The following is a 26,067-nucleotide window of genomic DNA, read 5'->3' on the forward strand; positions in this document are numbered from 1 at the left end:
CCAATCATGATGACAAATGATGCCATCCCACGAATTGATCTGGTGGACTTTCACAGCATACCCTCTATCATAAATAGAAGCATTCCTTAGCTCAGGAGACCAAACCTGTACACAATATTCTAGATACAGCCTCGCATCTGTGTATTTGGAGCAACACATCACTACACTTGCACTCAAATTGTCTTGTTGTGAAGCCGACATACTGTTTGCCTTCCTGACTTCTAACTAAACTTCCTTTATACACAACTATTACAATTTCTCTCTTTGCACACATCTATAAACATATTTAGTTTTGCAATAGAAATGCACCACTTGAGAGAGGATGCTCTTCCCCGGGATGAGAAAAACTTTAACGCAATCCTGCTGTCATCAGGTTGCTATGGAGATTAATGGCAGCAGTTAAACACTTAGAAGGTGGCTGCAATGTTGTTCAATAAGACCTATCCTAGCCACTTGCCACTATTTCACTCTGCTCACACTACTCTGTTGTATCCACCCTTGCATCCTACTCCATTACTGCCACCGACTCCTTCACCTCGCCCCTTGTCTCGCAAACCATTGTGACCACCCACAATGGCAGGAAAACTGGTGTTAGGCCCTCCAAAAGAAAAGATCTCTCCACATTGTCTAAAATCAGCTGCAGAAGTGGGAAAATACATCAAAAACTGCCTCCACATGCAAAGCAGCATGTGGCCAGTGCATATTTTAGGAGATGCTGTTTCTAAACTCATAAACAACAACATCTTGCATTTATGTGGCACCTTTAATGAACCATAGTATCTCAAAGAGATTCACAAGAGCATTATTGATAGCATTTTGACACTAGTAGTTTAGGGCAGATAGTCAAAATCTTTGCCACTGAGATAAATTTTAAGCATCATTTTAAAGAAAGAGGGAAATGGATTTTATGCAGAGAATCCCAGAGGTTAATGCTTTGGTGTCTGAAGATATGGCCCACCAATGGTGGAGGGACAAGCAAAAGGTCAGAACTAAAGAGCTGACAGAAATCTCGTAGCATTGCAGGGCTTGGAAAAGGGCAACACTATGAGAGCAATGATAAAGAACTTAAAATGGAGGTATTGTAGAGTGAGATGTTGCAAGTTAAGACCGTGACAGCAGGATCTTTGAAAGAGCGCAAACCGAGATGAAGTACCAAGTGAGCTATCTTTTTACTCTTTGTCCTTACCTTGAGGAAGGTGAGGTTTCGATTGGCAAAAATGTTAGTGATCTCCAAGTTTCCCATCACTATCTCACAGTCGGTGTACATCTTCAGCAGCTGCTGGTACTGCTGTTCTTGGCCAGAGAGTGAACTCAGCTTGTTTTCCGTGCCTGCACACACTGGACAAAACATAAACAAATTTCTTTAGCAAAGAGGAGTTTCACCTCGCTCATCAGTTAATAAGTTGCTCAGTATGGCCATTTTGTTTTAAAATAAAGCCTCCCATTGCTTATTTTTCCTCCTCTCTAACCCATCTTAATGCTGCCTAAAGGCACCAGATGTTCTGAACCGGCGATACAAAACTGTTCACTGTGAATGGTATAAAATTAACAGCAAAAAATACAAAAATAAAAACATTCCAAAAGCCACCTTGGAAAAATTGTTTTTTTCTTTTTTTTGCACCAATAAAACACCATGCTGTAATGAACATTTAAAAAAAAGCAGAAACTACATATCATTCACTCTGCTTTATAAGAGCACCAAAAATGTCTTTTAAAATATGCCCATGGAATATCACACAATCTTACTTGGTTGTGGGATGCACTGGTGACCTGCTAAAAGGTGCTAAATTAAAAAAATAAGAATGTATCTTGGAATATGTATTAGTGGTTCCGATGACCAATGTATTGGAACCAAAAACTAATGCATCTCTTGACTGAAGTTTTGCCAATATGTAATTTTGGCCAACAACAATGAAAACCAACGAAAGCCCCCAAACCGAAGGAAATTTATTTTTATTTTTATTTTTATTTTTTATTAGAAGTACAGTAAATTACAATAATACACATCACATGTATCTTAATACATTTGTTGTACCACTTCGTTTTTTGAGCTTTAAAAAAGATAGAAATAAAAGAAGTAAGGAAAGTGAGCAAGAATCGTGAAGGTGCAGGAAAGTGTTGGGAAAAGAAAGCCCCTTAGGGAAGAAGTTAGAGAAGGAAGTAAAGAAAGGAAATTAGACCCTAGAAAGAAAAGAAAAAAAAGGAAAAACAATCGCTCTATTGTAACACAAAACTCCGCAAACAAGGATATACCAACCGTTTTTTTTTGTTTTTTTTTAAACTTTATTTTATACCCCCGTTACCAGATCCTGGTACCATTTATATTTTAAATTACCATTGCACCTTATACTTGTAATAGTTCCATAAATGCAGACCACGTCTTTTGGAAGTGGTAACCGAAGGAAAACTAAAACCAAAATATTCAAGCTTGGCCATACTGTCCCAGATGTGATTACCTGGAATGCGTTGTAGATAGCAAAAGGCAAGTCTACTTTCCTCTTACCACCCTCTGCCATCACTCAACATGACCAATAGGATGCATTACAAATGTTGTATACAATCAGGGTATTTCTGGGGCTGTTTTACTGAGTGCTAGTTTGAATTCATTAGGAACACTGTGTTCTGTTCTGGGAGTTTCATCTTTAAAAGCATACACAGGTATTGGAATAAGTCCAGGGATTTAGGAACAATAGGCTCAAGTCTGTTCTACCATTCAGTGAAAACGCAGGCAATCCCTCCCCTTCCTTCAATCTCTTTGGGTAACAAAAACCCAATGACTACAGATTTCACTTTAACTGGACAACCATCAATTGCTGTTTGGGTTAGAGAATTATCCAATTTCTGTCCTCTCCACCCCAGAGAGCAGCGAGAGAGGATGTTGCAGAACTCTCGTCGGCGAGAGGAGGAGAGCTTCTTCAAAGTTGACACACCTTAAGGAGATTTCGTAGTGGAGATTCCTCCTGCTCTCTGACTCTACGCATTCATTGTTCTTTATCTCTCTACGTCATCGCCTATATCTCTCGTTTCCTTTATCACTAACTAGTCTGAAGAAGGGTCTCGACCCGAAACGTCACCCATTCCTTCTCTCCAGAGATGCTGCCTGTCCCGCTGAGTTACTCCAGCTTTTTGTGTCCATCGTCAGAAGAAATAGTACCACGCTACAGTCTGCTTGAATATACTGTAAACATCAATCAAAATGCCCCAAGTTGTGACTTGCTGGAAATCCGGGATGTAGGGTGATCCTAAGGTGAGAGTTGCAGTGGACCAGATAGGTTTTCTCGGGTTTTGAACCCACAATGTTCTAAATCAGAGATAAGCATGCACAACCCATCGAGCCATGGCTGAAACCCTCACCACAATGCTGCCTAACCTGTTGAGTATTTCCAGCATTATTTTTAAATATCAGATTTTCGACTGTATTCTGAATCTCATTTCCTGCATGTTTTTTCTCCTCTCTCTGCTGCTTTCCCTCCTCCATTTATTCACACTCCTCTATAAAGATTAGCTGTGATTAACAAGCATTCATTACCCTTCCCTTGGACAGCATCAGCGACATTTGTGTCACCCACACAGCCTTAATCCCCACTCAATCACACATCCCCACTGTTCTCTCCCACCTGCCCCTCTTTGGAACTTTTATAACACAGTTGTTTTCTCACTTTTCCAGTTCTGATAAAGGGTCATCAATCTGAAATGTCAACTTTGTTTCTCACTCTACATCTGCAGCCTGACTGCTGAGCATTTCCAGAATTCAGTTTTTATGTTGGCTGAAACCCATGCCAATCAAGATAAAGACTGAAGAAAATTGGCCAACCTGCACACATGTCCCAATAGTGGTTACTGAAAAACAGAAACAGGAGATAGCAGGCCCAGCCCACCTCCCCCTCCGGACACCAAGTCATGCTCGTCCTTTGTCCAACTTCTACAGCCGTGTCCAGCAGGGTGGTGGGCTTGGGATAGTTTTCTTAGATGGATGACAGCCAGTGGTTTCCAAAGCACCTCATCTGCTTTGAAACATTTATCATAGGGGTGGAGGAAAAGTAGGAAATACTTCAATTAAAAGGCTGTCACAAATCTACCTGAAAAATCAGCAACTAGAATGAACCTGCCTCTTGGCACGAAGCACCTCTTATTCCTATAAAGAAACAATCAAACTATGTGTTGGGCTATGAATCGTGTCTCCATACATACATGCAAAAGACCAAATACTGACAGCCCGAGTGCCTTAGCTTTTTTTGCAAATTCCCTGATGAGAATTAGAGGCAATTAAATATCGGAGTAACTCCCAGAGCAGACAGGATGCAGCATGGAATCCTTTTGATCAACATGTTTCAGAAACCATTAAAACTTTTGAGCTGAATCTGAATATTGGAAGTGTGCAGGAATTACCCTGATTTTTGAAACCTGTTCAAAGCAAAATTGTCATGCCAAATAGCTGCTCCGAGAGAAGGGATGTGTGTCAATTATGGGGCACGGGTGCAGAGGAAAAGTCAAAATTATGAAGGGTCAAGACAGAGTGGAGAAAATAAAAAGTTGCCATTTGGCAGAAGGGTAGAGTTGGATATCATTACTTGAAAGGGCAGTTGAAGCAGATTACCTTCCAAAATGAAACTGGGTAGATACTTAAGGGAGAACAGAATGTTACGAGGGAAAGAGTTGGAGAATGAGACTGACTTGCCGACATGCAGTGCAGTCATTGGGCAAAAATAGCTTCTTCCTGCGCTATCCCTCAACTCCCTGGTCAATTCGTCCCTCCCTACCCAAACCACCCCCTTCCCTGGTACTTTCCCCTGCGACCGCAGAAAATGCTACACCTGTCGCTTTACCTCCCCCCTCGACTCCATCCAAGGACCCAGTCAGTCTTTCCAGGTGAGGCAGAGGTTCACCTGCACCTCCTCCAACCTCATTTACTGCATCCACTGTTCCAGGAGTCAACTTCTCTACATCGGCGAGACCAAGCGCAGGCTTGGCGATCGCTTCGCCCAACACCTCCGCTCAGTTCGTACTAACCAACCTGATCTCCCAGTTGCTCAGCACTTCAACTCCCCGTCCTATTCCCAATCTTACCTTCCTGTCCTGGGCATCCTCCATTGCCAGAGTGAGGCCCAGTGCAAATTGGAGGAACAGCACCTCATATTTTGCTTGGGTAGTTTACACCCCAGCGGTATGAACATTGACTTCTCTAATTTTAGATAGCCCTTGCTTTCTCCCTCCTTCCCCTCCCCCTTCCCAGCTCTCCCACAAAGCCTACTGTCTCCGCCTCTTCCTTTCTTTTTCCTGCCCCCCGACATCAGTCTGAAGAAGGGTCTCGACCCGAAACGTCGCCTATTCCTTCTCTCCATAGATGCTGCCTCACCCGCTGAGTTTCTCCAGCATTTTTTGTCTTCCTGTGCTATGTATTTTGAGGAAGGAGGAAGGAGTATGTGCTGAGTGGCAACAAAATTCTTTGCTTTGGACTGTGAGCAGAGAACTAGAGGCATAAAATGAAGCCTATCTCCACTAATACCTGGACTTGTATCAGCGATTGTTGGAAGTTCAATGTCCAGATAATACACACGAGGAAGGATTGATAAAAATTCAGTGCAATTGTTTTCTTTATTCAGACACAGGATGTGGGCGTAGCTAGGCCAGCATTTATTGCCCAGAGAGCTTTGGAAGCTGAGTCATTAAGTATATTCAAGGCCAAGTTTAATACATTTATGACCCACTGAGGAGTCAAAGGTTATGGGGACCAAACATGCATGAAGCCAAGACCAAGATCAAATCAGCCATGAAAATATCAAATGGTAGAGCAGGCTTAAAGTTGAATGATGTAGGTTTCTTTCCCTAAATAAAATACAAAATTAGGAAAGGGATACGCAGAGTAGATAGTAATTTTTTTCCTATCGTGCGGGTATCCTAGACAAGAGAGTATAGATTTGTGGGAGATGTAGAAGGTGTGAGGAGAATTGAGAGGGAATTGTTTCACACGAAGGGCAGTTGGAATCTGGAACACACTGCCTGAGGAGATGGTGTTGGCAGAAACTCTCGCAATATCTAGACAAGTAGTTAAATTGCCTTGGCATAGAGGGATACAGATCTAATATGGATAGGTGGGGTCAGTGTAAGTCTTGGGCAGCATGGTCATGGTGGGCTGAAGGGCTGGTTTCTGTGCTGTGTGGCTGACTAAAAATCACATTAATTAACCAATTACATTTTTCATAGCAATTCGGTAGTTCTGTGGTCACCTTTACTGATACCAGCTTTGTAATTCTAGATTTTTAATTCTGGATTTCAGTGGCTCAGCTGGTGTGGTGGGTTTCAAACTTCTCTGTCTGCAAGTTTAATCCAGGCCTCTGGACACCTGCTCCAGGCCGCTACATCATTGTTCCACTATTACAAAGTTTTTATTTCTGCTTCACCGCTAAGAGATGCAATAAAGTTGAGCTAATTGGAGAGTAAAATGCTGCCAGTGAGGAATCTATCTTCCTGCAATGTACCAGGGAACACATTTCAAAGAAAAGCCCTGTGAAGCAGTGCAGAATTGTGCCAAAATTGTGAAGGCGCTGTTTACCAATATCCAAATTCCTCTTTCAGCCAAAGCACTTGGTCAGTTATGTGAAAATTACTTTCTCTGGGAAGGTCCACTAAGCAAGCAAATTCAGGCCTGCACCTTCACTTCCTGCTAAGCAGCAAGAGTGTGGCACCGACAGTCCCTGTGGATGAGTCACACTGTTCCACCTACACCACTCACGCCAATGTCTGGCAGAACGGGAAGTGACTGCTAATAAAAGGTGATGGCTTATTTTCTATTTGATATTCAATAGTAAAGATCACCAGCCTTCTGTACTTCTTATGCATTAAGCTAAAGTCTCTGGAGACTAAATTATAAATAAAAAGTGTATTTCCAATATTCATCCCTTCCTATGCTGAAAATAGTGATTCTGTGGAGTTACATTTCTTCAGGACAAACTAACAATCTGGGGATTGCTCCCTTTCAAGTTCAAATGGTGTGCCCGCCACTTGGAGGGAAACCTGCAGGTGAGGATGTATCCATGTGTCTGAACCCCTTGCTCATTTTAGTGGATATAGGTTTGGGAGGTGTTATCTAAGTGGCCTCGGTGAGGAAGTACAGGGCATCTTATAGATGGTACACATTGCCGCCATGACGTGCCAGTGGTGGAGAGAATAAATGTTTAGGGCAGTGGATGAGGTGCCAGTCAAATTTCAGGTCCTGTTGGAGCTGTGCTTATCTATGCAACTGGAAAGTATATCATCACACTCTTTACTTGTGCTTTTTAGGCGGTAGAAAGACTTTGGGGTGTCAGAAAGAGAGTCACTTACTGCAGGATACCTCGCGTCTTGTAGCCACAGTATTCATGTGGTCTGTCAGTTGAGTTTCTGGTCAGTACGGACCCTGGGGTGTTGATGATAGGGGACTTGTCGATGATAAAGCAAATGAATGTCAGGGGGAACTAGTCCAAAGCTCGAGCTGTTTTTTTAAGTCCTCTTTGGTCAGCTGCACAGAAGCTAGTTATGCAGCCTCAGCCCCACCCCCACCCAATGCTAGCCAAGATTGGTTCACTCACCACAGACCAACAATCAAACCTCATAAATGAGTAAGGTGCTCCAAGACGTTCACCCTAATATTTCTAACTGCCAATAATCTAAAAAAAAATTGCTCTCCCTCACTTCCACCTGCCACCCCCTCGTCCTTCTTTACAGCCGCAAACGGTACAATTTTCTGGGTTACTGAGATTAGAGTGGTAAATTGAACATATGCCTACAAATCACATCTGCCCAGGGCATGTGAAAAATTAGGCCCCACAATCTGATATTCTTGATCAGAATAGCACCATGAGGTGCCAGTAAACTTGGAAACGGTGAGAATGATGCTGCACATTATAAAGGAGGCATACAGTATCACCATCCAAGTTTCGGTAGCATACAGATTACAGTGGCTTCCTTGTTCCAAATTTCTACTGAGCACAGCCTTCAGGAATGGTGGACACAGCCCCTGTGGTCTTCTGTAGTGGATGAGACCTGTACTTGGCAGCTCGGGTGTTCAGCTGGGGGTGGGGAAAGGAACCAATGTTTACAAGGTCTGGTTCGGCAAGTCTTGAATATTTCCTTTGTTTCCATGGTGTTTGCAGGTCCTTCCGGCTGCTTTTCCAACTTATTTACAGTAATATCTGATGTCATTGGCACAAACTCTTAGACTGGAGAAATTAATCCCATGACTGCAGAAACTGGTTGTGCCAACACAAACCCTTTTTTTCCCCTCTGTGCTCTGCAGACAACAGTCAGGCCACACTGTGCAGAATGACAGCAACTTTGTGCGTTTGAGACGTTAGTGGCCTGCATGTGTAAACAGCCAGCTGAGCGCTTGCATTTGTATAGCACCTTTTACATCAAGAACATTCCATAATGTTTTTCAGCCAATGAGCACTACTAAGCTGACGTCACTGTTGTAATATTGGAAACCTGGCAGCCTAAATTGCACACAGCAAGATCCCACACACTGCATTCTGATACTGACTGGACAATGATTTTCTTGTGATGTTGATTAAAACATAAATATTGGCTGCCAGACCTGGCAAAATTCCTCTGTTCTTCCCTGAAATAGTGTCATGAGTTCATTCACATCTGCCTGAAGGACAGACAGGGATCCAATACCTACTGCACGGCAGCATTCCCTCAGTACTGCCCCTCCCACAGCACGGTGCTCCCTCAGTAACGCCCCCCTCTCAGTGCGGCGCTCCCTCACTGCCACTCCCACAGTGCGACCCTCCCTCAGTACTGCCCCTCTAACGGTGTGACGCTCCCTCAGCTCCCACCTCCCTCGGCACAGCATAGGAACATTTTGATTTTGGTGGAGTGGGATTTGAATTCACAATCTTCTGATTCAGAGACCACTCAGCACAGTTCATCGTCATGAATATATTTGATGTGTGGATATATGTTATCAACAGTTGGAGAAGAAGAGTTAATACCATTGCAAAGCCTCACTGGACAATCTCCAGACATACAAATTTAACAGTGCGAGTTATTGGAATAACAAATACATTTCTAGCCTCTGTTATGGGAGTTGATTCTATTAAAATGTTTCAAATCCAAGAGGGGATGGGAAGCTGTTGCCCCGGCTGGAAAGCTTAAAGCTCAGGTATTGAGAAAAAGGAGGCATCCATTTAGGACTAAGATAAGAAATATCTTCTCTGAGTAGTGTGTGAATCTTTCCCCCCCCTCCCCTGTGGTTGCTGACTGCTTGCACTGGGAATCAAGGGCTAATGGGTTTGGCTCGGGAGTTGGACATGGCAAAGGATCAGCTGCTACAGTATCTGTGTAAATGAGGGAGCAGGCTTGAATAGCCAAATGACCTCTTCATGCTCTGGTTTCTTAAGGTCGAAAAGCATTGAGGCTGACATCAAGATCAACATTGCTGAGATCACCCAGCACAATAACAAGCCAGTGAATCTCAGACTTTCCTGGTCCAGGTGACTCAGCAGTAATCATTTCAGTGCCTTCACCCCAGGAAGTTTCCAAGCCTGTTTCCAAGTCCAGACGCAAGTATGAGGTAGCTGGATTAGAAAGCACAAGGTGAAGGATTCACACCGCAACTGTCACTATTCTTCAGTGGCCATTTGACTCTCTCGTGCCAAACTGCAGTCTGCGGTGCAGGATCTCTCTTCCGCTATTCTAGCCTCACCGCCCTTTCATTGGTGACTGGGCTACAGGTCCTAAACCATTGTCATGTTGGTGGAAACCCAACTTAACATAGGTTCAGGACAGTCTGAAGCCATGTTATAATAGCACGAGCCAAAACGGTCCCCAGGTCAGCAGTAACTCAGGTACCCTATCTCAGTCCATCACCAAACTGCACATGCTGGCACAAGCTTGCATACACACAGATGCACACACACTTCTGCTCACACTTGCACACATTTTCAGTCGGCATTAAAATGCAAAGCTTCCATTGTGGGTTTCTTTACGGAAAAGCAAACCTGTATTTTTTTGTTTTCTTTTCCACTGGCAAACACCCTTTGAAAAGGTTTTTATAAAGGTTTAACTGTAAGTAGCATTGGAATGTATGTTGATGTAACCCTAACAACAAGGTAGATTGTTTTCCCAAGCCACTGTCACGAGTTGTTTATCCAGTTTCAAACCACACTGGTTGGCGAGTCAATAAATAGTTCATCAGTGGCTAATGGTGCAAATAAACTGCCGTGGAGAAAAATATGCAGCAACTGTAATAGTCAGAACACCAGGTGGTGTAGAGCAACTCTTCACAGTCAAGTTCTATTTCCTGTGAGTAGTCAAACAGCTCCGAGTACGCAGGTTCGATCCTGACATCCACTGCTGCCTGTGTGACCACGTGGATTTCCTCTGGTGCTTTACCCCCAACTCCCAATGACATTCAGGTTAAATGGCCACTGTAAATTGCCCCTAGTATGTAGAATATGGGGGGAATTCATGGAAATATGGGGAAGATTTTTTTTAATGGGATTTGGGGGAAACAGCTACTCGACATTTGGCACAGATTAGTCTTTTGACACCTTTTACCATCCCTTCCCTGTCTGATGTTTCTTTCTCTCAATTCTTTCAACTCTCTCACCGTCTCTGACACACACAGTGAAGAGTATGGCACTGCAGCTACCGACAGCCCTTTGATTCCACATTCTTCACGTTCGAGTGTGGACAGGGTTCCAACATGTGTCCCTTCCCTCAACATCCAACTCCAAACAGTATCCCTGCTTTGAAGTGTAGAGAAAGCAAGTTCATATTCTGGAATGCCAATTCTACTGGTGCAACAGGTAAAGGGTCTCCGGAAGACAGGGAAGGTTCAGAGTTTGATCCTCATTGTGAGATGCAGCAAATCCTATCCACTATCCCAGAGCTACCCATGCAATTGTGGCAGTGTTTGGACAGGAGAAGAAAATTGGAAAAAGGCACTTCAGAGACTCAGAACAGTGAAAGGTTTTCAATTGAGCATTGTCCACTCAATTTCTGGTGCTGCCATTGTCTAGAATTGTCCTCCTTTTCACACTATTCTGCTCTCACATTGAATTATTCGTGGGACCCACTCCAATCAGTCCTTTCCACTTGTGGCCGCTGTTTCCCAACAAATGTGTTGAGTAAGTCAAAGTGAAGAGGAGAAGGAATAAGATGATAGGCTGTTGTGCATGTACACTGAGAGAAAAACATCATGAAGGGTAGGTGAATAATAAACCACACAGCATATCATTGTGAAATTGTTGCAACGTTCACAGTTTAACAGGTGACATCCCACAGCCAGCTAGGTGGCGTGGAAGCTTTCGATGAAGACTTCTTTTCTATTAAATGGACAATAGCGAATGCAAATTAACGAACTGGAGATACTGAAAATTGGAAACAGAAAATTTGGGAACACTCACTGGGTTAGGTCGTGTCCGTCAAAAGAGTAACAGAGTTAATGTTTCAGATCTAAGCCCCTTCATCAGAATTCTGACAAAGAGTCTTTGACTTGCAACATTAACCCGGTTTCTCTTCCGATGGCTGCTGCCCAATCCACCGAGTATTCCCAGCGTTTACCGCTTTTATACTCCAGATGGGAACGCTTATATATCCAACAGTAAAATAGACGCTGGGAACAGAAAGGCAAACCTGCATGTCACAACTTCAACTGTTGATTATGGGATCAAAATAGACCCTAAGACACTTGTGAGGGGAACTCCTCTACTCTTTAAAATAAAGGCACGGGATTTGCTACAAGCAGCTGAGAGCAGGTAGGGGTTCAACTTAAGATCCTATCCAAAGGACAGCAACTCTAACATAAAGCATTCCCTAGTATCAACACTGGGATTATGCAAACTTTATGCATATATCTTTGAATTGGTCTGGGTTCATTCACATCCCTCAATGCTCTCAAGCAACTACAATCAATCGTCTTGAACCACAAATATTCCCACTGCACCATCCATCTCCTTGCTTTGCCGTTTACAAAGCCTTCCACATTTGGAAAACTCTTTCACCATCCCTTATTATTGTGTTTTCTGTAAATTCTTTATGAGTTAAATGTGGTAATATCTTCAGCTCCTCATTGTATTCCATTCATCTCTTTCCTATCTGCTGCACCGCTCTCAGTTGACAGGCGGAATAACCCCATGTGTAAGTCCAACCTGGTATGTAACTTCCTGTTTACAGCACTGGCTCTACAAAACCCTCCAAATTCACTCGAAAGATAAACAAATCAACAATCACTGCCCTCTTCCAAGGCAATATCCTCAGCATTGAGGTCCTAGTTACTCTCAGTCAATTGCATTGGGCTGGCCATTTCATTTGCCTGCCCAATACCAAACTCCAGACACTGAAACTCTCTTCCAAGCTCTGTTGTGGGAGGAGATTTTCAGGTGGACAGAAGAAAAGAATCATGGTTATGCTTGAAGAAATGCAACATCCTCACTGACTCCTCTGGCCACAACCACACAAAGTGGAGAAGGAACATTCAGGATGGTATTGAGAACTTTAATACCATGGATCACAAGCACAGAGAAGTCCTGTCTAAGCGGTGAAAGGAGTGCACACCTCACAAACCACCTACCTACCCCAGCAGCCATCTCCCGCCCCCTCTTTGGAAATCTACGATTCCCACATTGACCTTAGCTACCTCACAAAATTGAAGCAAGTCATTCTCAATCCTGAGGGACATCCCACGAAAAAGCTAACAAAAGGGGCTTGTTTCAAATGGCCTGAATGGTCTGTTTCTACGCTGTATCATTATGACACCATCACCGCCTTCCCTCTGTATTGTACCTTCCACATCACACACACTCTAGTTCACGGGAGAATCAGAATATTGTTGCTGACTCACCAAACGTTCGTCAATAATGTTGGTTTTAAGGAGCATCTTAAAAGAGGAGAAATACATTGTTTTTAGGGGTGGCACAGTGGTGCAGTGGTAGAGTTGCTGCCTTACAGCGCCAGAGACCCGGGTACGATCCCAACTACAGGTGCCGTCCGTATGGAGTTTGTACATTCTTCTTGTGACCACATGGGTTTTCTCCAGGTGCTCCGGTTTCCTCCCACACTCCAAAAGACATGCAGATTTGTAGCTTAATTGGCTTCGGTAAAATTGTAAACTGTCCCTAGTGTATAGGATAGTGCTAGTCTTATGGGGTGGTCGCTGGTTGGCGCAGACTTGGTGGGCCGAACGGCCTGTTTTCACACTGTATCTCTAAAGTCTAAATGCAGAGGTGGGTATGTTTATGGAGGGAGTTCCAGAGGTTGGCACAGCTGCCAGTGGTGGAGTGTTTAAATGGAGTGATTATCCAGTGGCCAAAATTGTAGGAAAGCAGAGATCTGAGGATTGTGAGGCTGGCAGGGTTTACAGGCTGAAGGAAGGTTGGGGATTTGACAAGGATGAACATTTTAATCTCAAAGCCACACTTAACTGGGAAGATGGGAGAGGAGGAGGCTATGACATGGGCAGGTTTGTCACGGCTGGCTGGCCAGAGTGTGTGCATAAAACACAAAGCCACAAACCTCCTCCACACAAGGACCAGCCCTAGAATCAGCAGTTTTCCTGCCTTCGCCCTAGTGAAACAGTCAGATGAGAGCCCTGTACCTCCGTACTGACAGAATGCAGAAGCAAAATACCTGCCAAATGGCTTTGGACTTGATTGTGAGAGGGAGGTGGACTTGAAAATCATTGCAGCATAAAGCATGTTTAATGATTAATTCTGCAATTTAGTGAATTCCTCACTGCGCTAAAGAAAAATAACTCGAGCTTGTGATGCTGCATGCTACACTGCACAGAATCACACAGTATAGAAACAGGCTCTTGGCCCCACTGAGATTGTGCCAACCATCAAACATCCATTTACACGAATCCCTATTTATTCTCCCTACATTCCTATCAACCCTCCCCAGATTCTACCGCTCACCTACACACTGGGTCAATTTACAACAGCCAATTAACATACCAGCCCACGTATTTGGGATGTGGGAGGAAACTGGAACACCCGGGGGAAACTCACAGTCAAAGGGAGAATTTGCAAACTCCACACATACAAAAAATATATCTCCACCATCTCAAAGAACACTTGATGGCCAAGGTTCATCAAATGACAAAGACAGTTGACACAAAATGCTGGAGTAACTCAGCGGGACAGGTAGAAAGTTAGTCGTTTCTCTAAATACTGCGGAATACTGCACAGGGAGTCTAAACCAATTGTAGTTTCCGTTGAAACAGTGCCCGGCTCTCAGTCTGAAGAAGGGTCTTGACCCGAAACATCACCTATTCCTTCTCTCCAGAGATGCTGCCTGACCCGCTGAGTTACTCCAGCATTTTTTGCCATTAGCATGACTGTTTTTAATGTCAGTCTGTGTAGGGACAGAGCTGTTGCTGGAGACCAATTCCTGAGCATCTTCAGGATAATACTTACATCCCATATTTGGGAGTACCTGGTTCTTGGGGGATTAGTATTAAAAATTCCCCTCATAAGTTTTGTTACCAGTGGGTGAGTCCCAACAGAGTAACGCTCTGTCCCCTGCCATAGGTAAGTCGATAGGGCACTTCTGGCGCCGTTGATGGCACTGTAACTGAGCCCCTCATCATAGTGGAGGCCTGCCAGATATTCCAGAACAGACGGGATGTTCATGTCTCTGTAGGTGATGTTGTTTTTATGGCAGTGCATCGCCCACTTCCTGATATAGACCAGATACTGTTTTTTGGTTGACTGTCTTTGGGCCGCCGAGATCATGTTCACTGTTCGGTCCGTCAGTCCCAGTTGTAGTAGAGGTGTTTTTAAAACTCTACAAATTAATAAGTTCAAATGTTTATGGCATGGGTGGCTATCCCTTGTTACGGGATGTAGCAATAAATCTGGTCTATGTGGGATGGTGATACATGGTTCTAATACCATGTTTAATACCACTGGGAACCATGGTTGAGTAGGCCAATCGGGTACTTCCAATACCAGACGCAGAGTCTTGTTGTATTTTCCTTAATACCCGACTGATGAGGCAGGAAGGAGGGAATGCGTAAATAAACAATTTCAGTGACCCGACTCCATCTCCCGGAGTCTGTCACATTGGAGCAAATGCTCCACACACCGCTCCATCCGGCTCCAGCGCTCTCGGTCGCTGGCCGCCCGCGGTTGTTCAAAGTCGGACTCCTCTGAGTCCACGACCTTGTTTGTTTTTGTGTCTAGCCTTTCCGCCCGGCTGCGTGGATCTGGCCGGTGCGGAGGCGACATCAGGCACAGCTGATCCCACTATCAGTGATCCAAGTGCCGCTGGCTGCTGCTGGCTGCCCGCTGTTCCGCGGTCCTCCCTCACCAGCTTTGTCCTTACTGCCGTGGAGTGGATCTGGCCGGTGCGGAGGCGACATCGGGCACAGCTGATCCCATCTAGCCCACCAGCTTTGTCGCAGCCCGTTGGTTTCTCCACCTGTAATTAGCATGGTAAAAACACAAAAAGACCGCCGCTCTTACCTGCAGGTCCAAGTTAAAATTGTCGCTACAGGGGAACGTCGTTCCACCCCGTCTCCTGCCGTTTTCGACTTGTCCAAAAAGTCGACGGCCCCATTTGAATAGTCTCCCGCCCGGCCGTGGTGTTCTGGCCGGTGCGGGACCAAAAGTCGGCACAGCTGATCCCTTACGGGGCTTGTGCCTTCAGCTGCTGCTGGCTCCCGCAACTTCACGGTCCTCCCCAGCCAGCTTTACTCGCAGCACTTGTGGACACTATTTTGTCCAGCTTCCCCCCCCTGTGTAAAAACAGCGCGGGGACAAAAACTACCGCAGAGTAAATCACTTACCTGCAGGTCGCGGTTTCAAACTTACAGCTGCGGGGGAACGCTCCACCCCGCCTGTCGTTTCGCAAGCGTGAAGCGATATGAAACGCATGCGTCGTGGCGGGGTTCTTCACGTAGTCACTCACGTGACTCCGAAGTAAAATCTGATTAATCTCAGCTATGATTCAGTGGTGGTTGGCAGACAGGATTGTCCATTCAAATCTCACTACAAAAATCGGGCTTTTCAGTCCACAATAGTGCTCAGGAAGTGTTGCATTGTTGGGGATGCCGTCTTTCAGATGACATCCAATGCTACCTCAACTCCTTGCCTGTTCTCTCAAGTGGATGCAAAAGATTCTGTGGTGCTGCTTCTAAAAAGAGAAAGAGAGTTCTCCCCAATGTCCTGTTCAACAACTATCCTCAAGTTAAAAACAAACTGCTGGAGCAACTCAGCATGTCAAGCGGCATCTGTGGAGGGAATTGATATGCCATGTTTCAGATCAGGACCATTTTTTAGTATGAAGAAGGGTCCCGACCCGAGTCGGTGCTGATCCATTCCCTCCACAGATGCTGTGTGACCCACTGAGTTCCCCCAGCTCTTTGTGTTTTGCTCAAGACTCTTACATGTGCAGCACCTTTTGTTTCTACTGTCTTTAAATTAACATAATTGGAACAGATTATCTTTTCATTTGTGAGAGATCTCTACCTTTCATTGGGATAGCAGATAGGTGCACTGCTCTCAGATCTGAATGCCCTAAAATCATCAGTGTGAGCAAGAGCAGCCAGCCAGTCAAATAATACTACCAAACCTATTATTTTTATCCTCGTTTTCCAATCCCTCTACAATCTCACTCCTTCCTGTTTTTGTACCCCCTTCTAGCTTTAAAGCCCCCAAATCTCCAACTCTGGTGTCATGTCCTTCTCCAAAGCTAATTACTCCACCACTGGTGATCGTGCCTTCAGCCGGCTGGGCCCGAGTTCTGGAATTCCCTCCCTCAACCTTTCCACTTCTTTCACCTCTTTAAAACATTCCAAACTGACCAAGCTTTTGTTCACTTATCGCAATATTCCGCATGAGATTCAATGTCGAATTATGTTTGATAATCAATTATACAATGGGATGTGTTTTCTACAGAGCTACAGAAATATAAGCTATGTTTGAAGCACCTAAGATCTTTCACCTAATAGTGTTACCCAGGCACGGCACTTCTATACCATATTGATACTGCATGTACCAATCTGCAACTTATGTCTGAAGAAGGGGCTCGACCCAAAACGTCACCCATTCATTCTCTCCAGAGATGTTGCCGGTCCCGCTGAGTTACTCCAGCACTTTGTATCTATTTATTGTAGGTGACACAGGTATGCCAACATGCCAAGCATAGAACTATCACACCGTTTCCAGCTTCTACTCTGCTGCTAGATAGCACTGATACGACAGAGTCCTCGCCCAAGCGGAAAAAGATTCCCATGCCTTGTTTAGTATTAAAGTGCTCAAACAGAGCAAGTTGGCTTCACATCTGCTTCGGTAAGGGAAAAGCCTCCTCTCCAAGCAACAGCACAATACAGTTGGCCTATTCTACCTACTGGAGCAGAGCAGGATCCACTTATACACCTCAACCAAAGTACACATTCCTGCACTCCACAGGCAAACAAACCACACTGAAAGACGGCAGCTCACTGGCACAGGCTTGACGTGCGAGGTCTCGCCCTAGGCACCCGGAAACATGGAAAAATAGCCACAGGGATTCCGAATTCTCTGCGCCGATGGGAAAGTGCATCTCCTTGCTCCTCCCCTCATGTAACTACTGACGGTTAAGTGACTCAAATACTTCTATGTGGCCATCCTCCAAGGGAGGGAATTGGATGGTGTGTGTTGGCAGGCACAGCAGCAAGCCTGGTATACCTCTAATGCCACACTGGCCACAATCCTGATCTGGCTACACTCGGACCAACCCACTTTTCCAATGCTGACAAGGAGATGCTTAAACCGTGGTTTAACAATGGAGTCTTAGTGACACAGCACGTGGTTGAGGAGGTGGGGCATAGAGGAGCAAGTCACAAAGTCATAGCACGGAAACAGGCCTTTCAGCCCACTGAACCTGTGCTGACCATCAAGCATCCATTTTTACACCAATGCTATCCAAACTCATTTTAGTCTCCCCACATTCCCATTAACTATTCTCCACCCTTTGATTCTCTAACTCACCTACACACTGGAGTAATTTTCAGAGGTGAATTAACCAAACAACCTGTCGTCTTTGGGACGTGGGAGGAAAGTGAAACACTCGGATGAAATAAGTGGTCACAGGAAAACTCATGTGGTCACAAGCCAGTTTTGAGCTGTGTGGTTCATTGTCTTTCCCTTCCCGTCTCCACCCCACCTACTTTGCAACATTTTCCCCCTTCATCAGAGGGTTCCAAGGGTTAAACTCCACAATCCATTGCAGCTGGATGGGGCCCATTTTAATCCAAGTCTTTTGACTCTTTAGCTCTGCCTTTTCAGCAGTACTCGGCCTTCAAAAGGTCAGATTCCACAGGCCCCTCAAACTGCCATAGCTAATGGCAGTATAATCAGGGTCTTTATTCAGAAACAATGGTCTTCACACAGGGAGAAACCAGAGGTAGCCCTTTGTGAATTGGCACATCGGACAAACCCGGCTTTGTCAAGCTTTGAGGCCGAATACTTTATCAGCCTCCAACTTATCTACTCTGCTTCTGAGGAGAGGAGCCATAATCTCTGACCACTTGGCAAAGTTGGACAGAGTCACCCGCAGGCATTTTCTGGATTCAACAATTAAACAATTCACAGTGTAGTGTGCAAGCTACTAAACACAATTGTCCTGGCACACAGCAGCTGTTAACGCTATTCTGTGCCTTCCCCTGGCTCCACGTTCAGATCTTAGCCACATCCATATCAATTGACTGGAAATGTTTAATTTTCCTGTTACACAAATATTCCCCTAGTTCTGGTTCGTAGATGCATCAAGTAAGCAATTGTGCAAGAGAAGAAGGTAAACATGGAATATTTGTTAGTTTCATCTCCTACTCCCCAACTTCTACACTTCCCTCCAGCCTGACCATTGTGCTGATGTGATGATGGCTACATTCATTAGCCAAGCTGAAACGGACCCTCTGTTCTGAGCCACATCATGACAACCAATTGTTCAGCAGTGAACAGTGTGCTGAAGTCTTCTGATCCAAAACATCAGTAAGTGGAACTGAAGCCCAAACAATCAGGAGTGCGCAACAATCTGGGCAACAGCACCCACCCTCCCCATCAGTCAACTCCTGTGTCACCTGCACAGTCTGTGAGTCCCACTTTGACCTGATCTGATACCTCTGAACCTTGGAATTGGGCAGTCCAAGAAGACAAAGAACTAAGCTTGTAGTCAGACGGTGCAGTACACATCAATGAAGAGGTAAAAGGGCTCACATGCTGCCCACCTTCTATACCAAATATTTGCCCAAAATGTTACTTACTAACCTGCACATTTCTGGGATGTTGGAGGAAACTGGGGCACCCAAGGGAAACCTACGCAAGTCACAGAGAGAACAAAAATAGATACAGAGTGCTGGAGTAACTCAGCGGGTCAGGCAGCATCTCTGGAGAACATGGATAAGTGTCTTTTCAGGTTGGGATTCGGGTTTGTATCAGATCAGGTTCCAATCCGAAACACCACCTATCCATGTTCTCCAGGAACGCTGCCTAACCCACTGAGTTACTCCTGCACTTTGTGTCTTTTTCTTTGTAAACCAGCATCTGCAGTTACTTGTTTGTACAAACTTCACATAGACAGCACCAGGGAACCGCTAAGTTCCTCCGTCATTTTGTTTTTTGCTCAAGACTCCAGCATCTGCAGTCTCTTGTGTCACCAGAATCAATCCTGGGTCATTGGATATATAATTATTTGAATGTAAAGTCCCAAGCTGCTGTGGTGAGATTTGAACTCGATTCTCAAGTTTGTAATTACTTTTCCAGCCACTTAACCCACTACATTCCACACCAGTGCAGCACCACAATACAAAGCCATACATAAAACTATTTAATTTCCTACTTCAAACTAAACCTTAAACCAAAGATTTCAGCAGAAATGTATGCTCTTATTTGATATATATCCCAAACCTGACAATGTGGTTTTATCCAATGTGCTTGCAAAACCTATGACAGAGTTGGCTTCCTTTTTTGTGCTGTTTATGAAATAGTTGACAGATAACTCATTAGAAGAATTTATGAGGTCCAACAATGCGGGCTATTGAGATAAAAAGGCCTCATTACCATCTCACTTCTTACACCCAGGCCGCCAAAACATTTGAAAGTTTAAATTGGGACCACTGATCATTAACAAGTGATAAATAGTGAAAGAGGGAGAACAAAAAGATGCAAGACCACAATTTCCTGTGCCCAAAGGCTGCACTGTAGAGCGGAAAGAAACTGGTTTGGAAGCAAAAATAGCTGAAGCCACCAGCAAAAAGGAGACAGCATTGGAGGAACAATGGAAATCTGTGAACAAGGGAGCATTTAAACAATGAGTCTTGCTATTCAACCACCATCACAGTGGCCGAGTCTGGTCGAAAAAGGAGCTAATATTGAAGCTAAGGAATGATTTAGATCTCCAATATCAACACCAATACAGTTCAATAAGACACAAAAGCAAAATTTAGCTTGTCCACACTAGCTCTTACTTTAAGGAGATCCCCTAAAACACAGCATACAATCGGGCATTTCTCTTTGTTTATGACACTGCAAAGCCTCTTGGTGTGACATTGGCAAAACCTGCACCATCGTGTACAGTGTATAGGTATATTAAGGTCATGTCACCTCAAACTTTACAAGTCGTCAAAGACAGGTCCTTATCCCAGCAGTCTGGGGTGGATTCAAACCTAGGATTTCTGTTGCTGCTACTTAAAGCGGAAATAAAAGTACAGTTTTTGATCAAAATAGTGTCAGTTATCATCTTACAAAAGGAAGTCTACTTGTTCTAAGTGCAATGGTTACTCTCAGCATGAATATTATATTGTGTCCATTTATTTATTCTATTGTGGAAATGCCTTTGTGGCTTTGCACTTGCTGTCGACGTGACTCTCTCCAAATCTACAACCCTACAAGATTTCTGTGCTCCCACAATTCAGGCCACTTGCTCATCCCTCGACTTTGGTTCTTCCACCACTAACAGCCGTCTCTGGAATTCCCTTTTTAAACCTCTTCCCCTCGGTTTCCTCCATTGTGGTGCTCCTTAAAACCTGCCCCCATAACCAACCCATTCTATTACCCTCTCTATTATTTCCTCATGTGGGGCAGAGTCAGTATTAGTCAGTAAGCAGTTGCGATTCACCCAGATATTCCCAGATTCAAATTCTGGAGCAGGGCTTGGAAGCAACATCTTGACTCGGAGGAGAACGTGCTAATATTTATCACTTGATCAAGGTTGACTTTCATCAGCATCTCATGACTTTACTTGCTTTAGCAAAGAAAAGAAATGAAAGACAATTTATTCCATGAAGTCTACTGCATCCACAACCCTAAAATGTAATCCATTCCTCAACTTAACCCCACTTCCATGATGTGAAGGAAATGCTTCTCCCTATGACATACTAACTCTAGGGCTGCAGCTAGTCAAATCTTCAAAATGATGGCCCAGTGGCAGTGCTCTCACCTTGAAGTTCAAAGGTTGTGGGTTTGAGACCTACTCCCGAGATTCAAGCATAAAAATCTCAGCTGACACTTCAGCGTAGCACTGAGGAATGACTGCAACGCTGGAAGGGTAGTGCCGATGGACTACCACGTCATCAGCAAGCCAAGAAGATGAGATGTTAAACCAAGGTGCTCTGCAAAATGCAGGGGAATTTCCAGACTGTGCTGGTCTATGATTTAAACCTCAATTAGCAATCATGAAGCAGGTAATTTGGACATTAGCACATTGCTGTCTGTGGGAGATTGCTGTGCTCAGCTTGGCTACATTACAACAGTGATTATACATGATTAGTTGTGATGTGACCTTAAAAAGTGAAAAGTGTGACAGAAATGAAAGTCCTTTTTTTCTGTTTTACTATGCACAGAGCTTCTGACAAATGATGCTCACTGCCATTCTTCAAATTGCTCAGAAATATTTATGCCCCTCAGAGCATTCATTAGTCTAACTCTACACATCTGGACAATTAATTCCATCCTAAATCTGCTGTTTCATTTCAGGATTTGATTTGCTAGATTGAACCCACACTTAAGGCACACAGTGTGTTGCAGAGAGCAGAGACAAAATCTTTTGATCTCTATTGAGATGCCGCCCAGAGAAATGGGCAGCGATATGTTGAATTTGTGGCTGTAAACTCATAGCATAAAGCAGAGTATAATTTATTGAATTACGCAGGATATATGGCATGGTCCATTTGGCCCAACCAGTCTATGGTGGTGTTCATACTCCACTTGAGCATCTTTCCTTATCTAAATCTCTCAACCTGCCCTCTATCCCCTTCTCCCTCAAATGGTTGTTCAGTCTCCCTTTCAATGCATATGTGCCTCAACCACTGTGAGCGAGTTCCACCTTCTAACTACCTTTGGATAAGGTGAATGTCCTATTGTGTTTCATTGTACACAAGACTCATGAGTGTCATTCATGGGAACAACATGGGAAGTTGAAAGCTTACATCAGTACAACAGGCGTGCTCAGATGTAGGAGTTCCCACTTCACAAGAACAGTGTTGGAAGAAGCGCTTATTTCATTGAGATGCTATGATTGTGCTATACCTTACCTGGGAGTGTCCCCAAAGCTCGAAGGACAACTGACACAATTACTTTGTACAAGTTGGACACAGAGTACTGGAGTAATTTAGAAGATCAAATAGAGAACTTGGATTTTGAGTCGGGACACTTGCAGAGATGCTGCTTGACCGGCTGAGTTACTCCAGCATTTTGTGTCCTTTTATCTAAGCCAGCATTTGCAGCTCCTTGTTTCTACCTTCTATACTTTGTACGTGTCTTTCCCTCAATGTCCAAGTGACTCTCTGGGTTTACTGACCTGACAAGTGATCTTGTGGAAGAGGATGGGAGGGAGAGAATTTGCCTCTTGACTGCTGAGCTCAGAGCCACAACGCATTGGTAAAAAAAAATGGAAGGTTCGTTGTCAGTGCTGTGAAGACCTACTCCACAGCGAAACACTGAGCAGGGCTGGAGATGTGTTGAAGTCGAAACAAATGGACTGTTGGTGTTATGCTAATTGAGACACAGTCATGACCCCATGCTGGCCTTTATTCTCCCTGACAGATCACACTGGGAGTTCTTCCCCAGCCATGCACAGAATTCTCGATTGTCTTTTTGTCTTTTTAGAAAAAAATCAGTCAGTGCAATCTAGATAAAAGGCAATTGGTCATACATGGTTGGCACTGTGTGACTCAATGGGCTTCATCATGTAGCCTATTGGAATCTGCAGTTCCGGTACACACTCCCGGGAACAAAGAATGCCTCTTAGATACGAGGATGAAAGACTTGTTCTTTTGCCACACCTACTGCCACTTTAGTACGTCCTTGTAACTTACAAGTCTGAAGTCTGTATCATCAGTCTGAAGAAGGGTCCGGGCCCACAACGTCACCCAACCACTTATTCCAGAGATGCAGCCTGAAAGCTCACAATTATTATCATATACCCTTCACTTTCCATCATTTTCTCCTGATTCAAGAACATTAACAACACAAACTTGCCATTTAGCCCTTCTGAACTGTCCCAGGTCTCCGCCGCGTTATCCTTGATCTGTCCCATTTCTCTGCACCTCTATCCTTCTTCACCACTCCCCCCCCCCCCCCCCCTTTAACCATAGACTCCCCCTGTGGAAGTCGACCCACATTCCAAACGCCCACTCTGGGATACTGTTCAACTATAAGCTCTCCGGTGTCTCAATCAAGTGAGAACTGGACAGTAAAGGGACAAGAGACTCTGAGTCTGGACAGAGTCTTCACAACTGCGCCTGCTGCGAATACGTGCGCAAGAATTTTCCAATGGTGAAGAGTGGTCGCGTTTGTTTCCCGGGCCAGTGAAAAAGGGGGTTTGCCCTTCCACCAACTCCCGAGAGAAGGGAGGAAACTGACTCAACACTGACCCGGACTGGAACCCGGGAAGAAACAATATCAGGCAATACCAGACAATACCAACTGAGGGTTACACCACTCAGAATGAGAGCCACACTCGTTCATCTGGATTATTCATACAGTCTGCATACTGTAGATTATAAACACTGATGCGACATGCAGTTTGCAAAACTGGTAGACACCATTTCTTCACATGTCAGGGTGCAGAAATTCTAACTTCAGGGTTGAAGGGTGAGTCACGTTCAGTACAAAACACCATTGTGATTTCACGGCAACAGACGATCTGCTTTCAGTCACTCCGGTGTCATGAGGCCTTCCCAGACAATAAACTCAGTGTGACGGTCAGAGGGAGATATCCACACCACAGTGTATTGTGGGCTCTTGGCTAATACCTATCACAGATGCCCGGCATCTTAACGGGAAAGCAGTCTGAAGAAAAGCGTCCGCTCAGACAGACTGATACAGCTAGAAAACGCATTGGTGACGGAACATTGAAGCATAAACTGCATTGTATCCTGCCCAGTTCATCTGTCCACACCATCTCAGTGAGCCAACAAAGCTGGAGAGCCGGCTCAGAAACCAGTTATTTTCCCACTCGACATTTCCCCTCACTTCAAAAGCAAGTATGTAATCGGAGAAGAAAAAAACTGCACATGCTGGAAATATAAAATTAAAAACAATGAACTCTAGAAATTCTCAGCGTGGGTGAAGGGAGGAATAAGATCTAGACTTCTGAGCCAAACACAAACATTCTCACTGCATGCATTCTTCCATATAGTCTGGAGAATACAGTCCCAGTTCACTCAATCTCTCCTCATGTGGCAAACCCACCATTCCTGGATAGATACAAAGTGCTGGAGTAACTCAGCGAATCAGGCAGCATCTCTGGAGAAAAAAGAAAGGTGATGTTTTGGGTCGGGTCCCTTCTTCAGTCTGACCCGACTCAAAATGTCAACTATCCATGTTCTCCAGAGACATGCCTAACCCGCTGAGTAACTCCAGCATTTTGTGTCTTTCCTTTGTAAACCAGCATCTGCGGTTCCTTGTTTCTACATTCCTCACTATCAGCCACACTGGGCAAGAATAGCAGATATCCGCACGAATCCAGTACTTGTGGTCATCACCAATTAATTCTGGATTATTAACCAAATTTAAATTCCACAGCCACTGTGGTCCGATTCAAACTCAGTCTCTGGATTGCCACTAACATACCCGGGACAGCAGTGAAGGAACCCTGCCCCACAAAGCAGCACCAGGCAATATCTTATGTCTATCTAAGAGAACAGATGATCCCCCAGCTCGGATAGAGCAGCATTCCTTGGAGGGTGAGCCTTGAGTGAAATGTGAATTCACAATCCCTGAAACTGCCGCTCCTCAGAATTCAGTGGAAAAAACCTTGATTCATTTACAGATTCTCTCCCATCTTTTGATCATGCTGGAATAGTCCTTCGCTTAGAAACCCTTCTGTATGTAGAGCTAGAAATCCAGGGGTTACAAAGTGGAAGGTACACAAAAGTGCTGGAGAAACTCAGCGGGTGCAGCAGCATCTATGGGGCAAAGGAAATAGGCAACGTTTCGGGCCGAAACCCTTCTTCAGTCTGAAGAAACGTTTTCCAGCATCTGCAGTTCCTTCTTGGTTATAAAGTGGAAAATGTGTTGACACAGTGTGAGGTAATTTTGCGCAGGTTTCTTGTCATTAATACTGATTGGTACGAGGTTGTTTTTCTGGCATTCAGATTGCTCAGATGACGTCAACATTAGTGCAACACCCAAAGTCCGTCTCCTGTGACATTTTCAACCAAGTTGGGCTAAATAATGACAGGCATTGTTCACTCAGGAAAAAAAATCAGTTTTTAATAACGCTCAAACTGAATATTATTTAAAAAAAATAATCAGTCATAGGCAGACTGCACCACACATGCTCTCCCCTCACTCTACAGCCTGTTCTTCAACACTGACCCTTCCTTCCATTTTAAAACACTTTGCTGCCATCAAAACTGCCATTTAAATACCCATCTTGTGCAAAGTGAGGGTGTTTGCAAACTGTATTAATGTCCTTACAGAGAGTAAGTTCCCATCTAGATGTATCCTTGAATTGGTATAAGGGTGTAAAAGAGGCCGACACCAACTCCCAATGCACCCAGTCACCCTCACTCTCGATTCCCTAGCCTCAGGAGCGCACCAGGTCCTATCAGGTCCGATGTAAACCGCATCCCAGAGGTCGCTGATCACTGCTGCA

At 44.5% G+C, this 26,067-nt stretch overlaps 1 protein-coding gene across 2 annotated transcripts in view; it reads right to left on the reverse strand.

Moving 5' to 3' along the window:
* The window catches only part of erbb3 (erb-b2 receptor tyrosine kinase 3), a 100,505-nt gene that overhangs the window by 57,718 nt on the left and 16,720 nt on the right, over positions 1–26,067 (reverse strand). For both annotated transcript variants that reach the window (XM_033015828.1, XM_033015830.1), the window contains exon 2: positions 1,187–1,338. In XM_033015828.1, the coding sequence (XP_032871719.1) occupies positions 1,187–1,338 (152 nt within the window). The remainder of the gene's footprint in view (positions 1–1,186; positions 1,339–26,067) is intronic.

The sequence above is a fragment of the Amblyraja radiata genome, chromosome 46, assembly GCF_010909765.2.
Source record: "Amblyraja radiata isolate CabotCenter1 chromosome 46, sAmbRad1.1.pri, whole genome shotgun sequence".
Taxonomy (NCBI): domain Eukaryota; kingdom Metazoa; phylum Chordata; class Chondrichthyes; order Rajiformes; family Rajidae; genus Amblyraja; species Amblyraja radiata.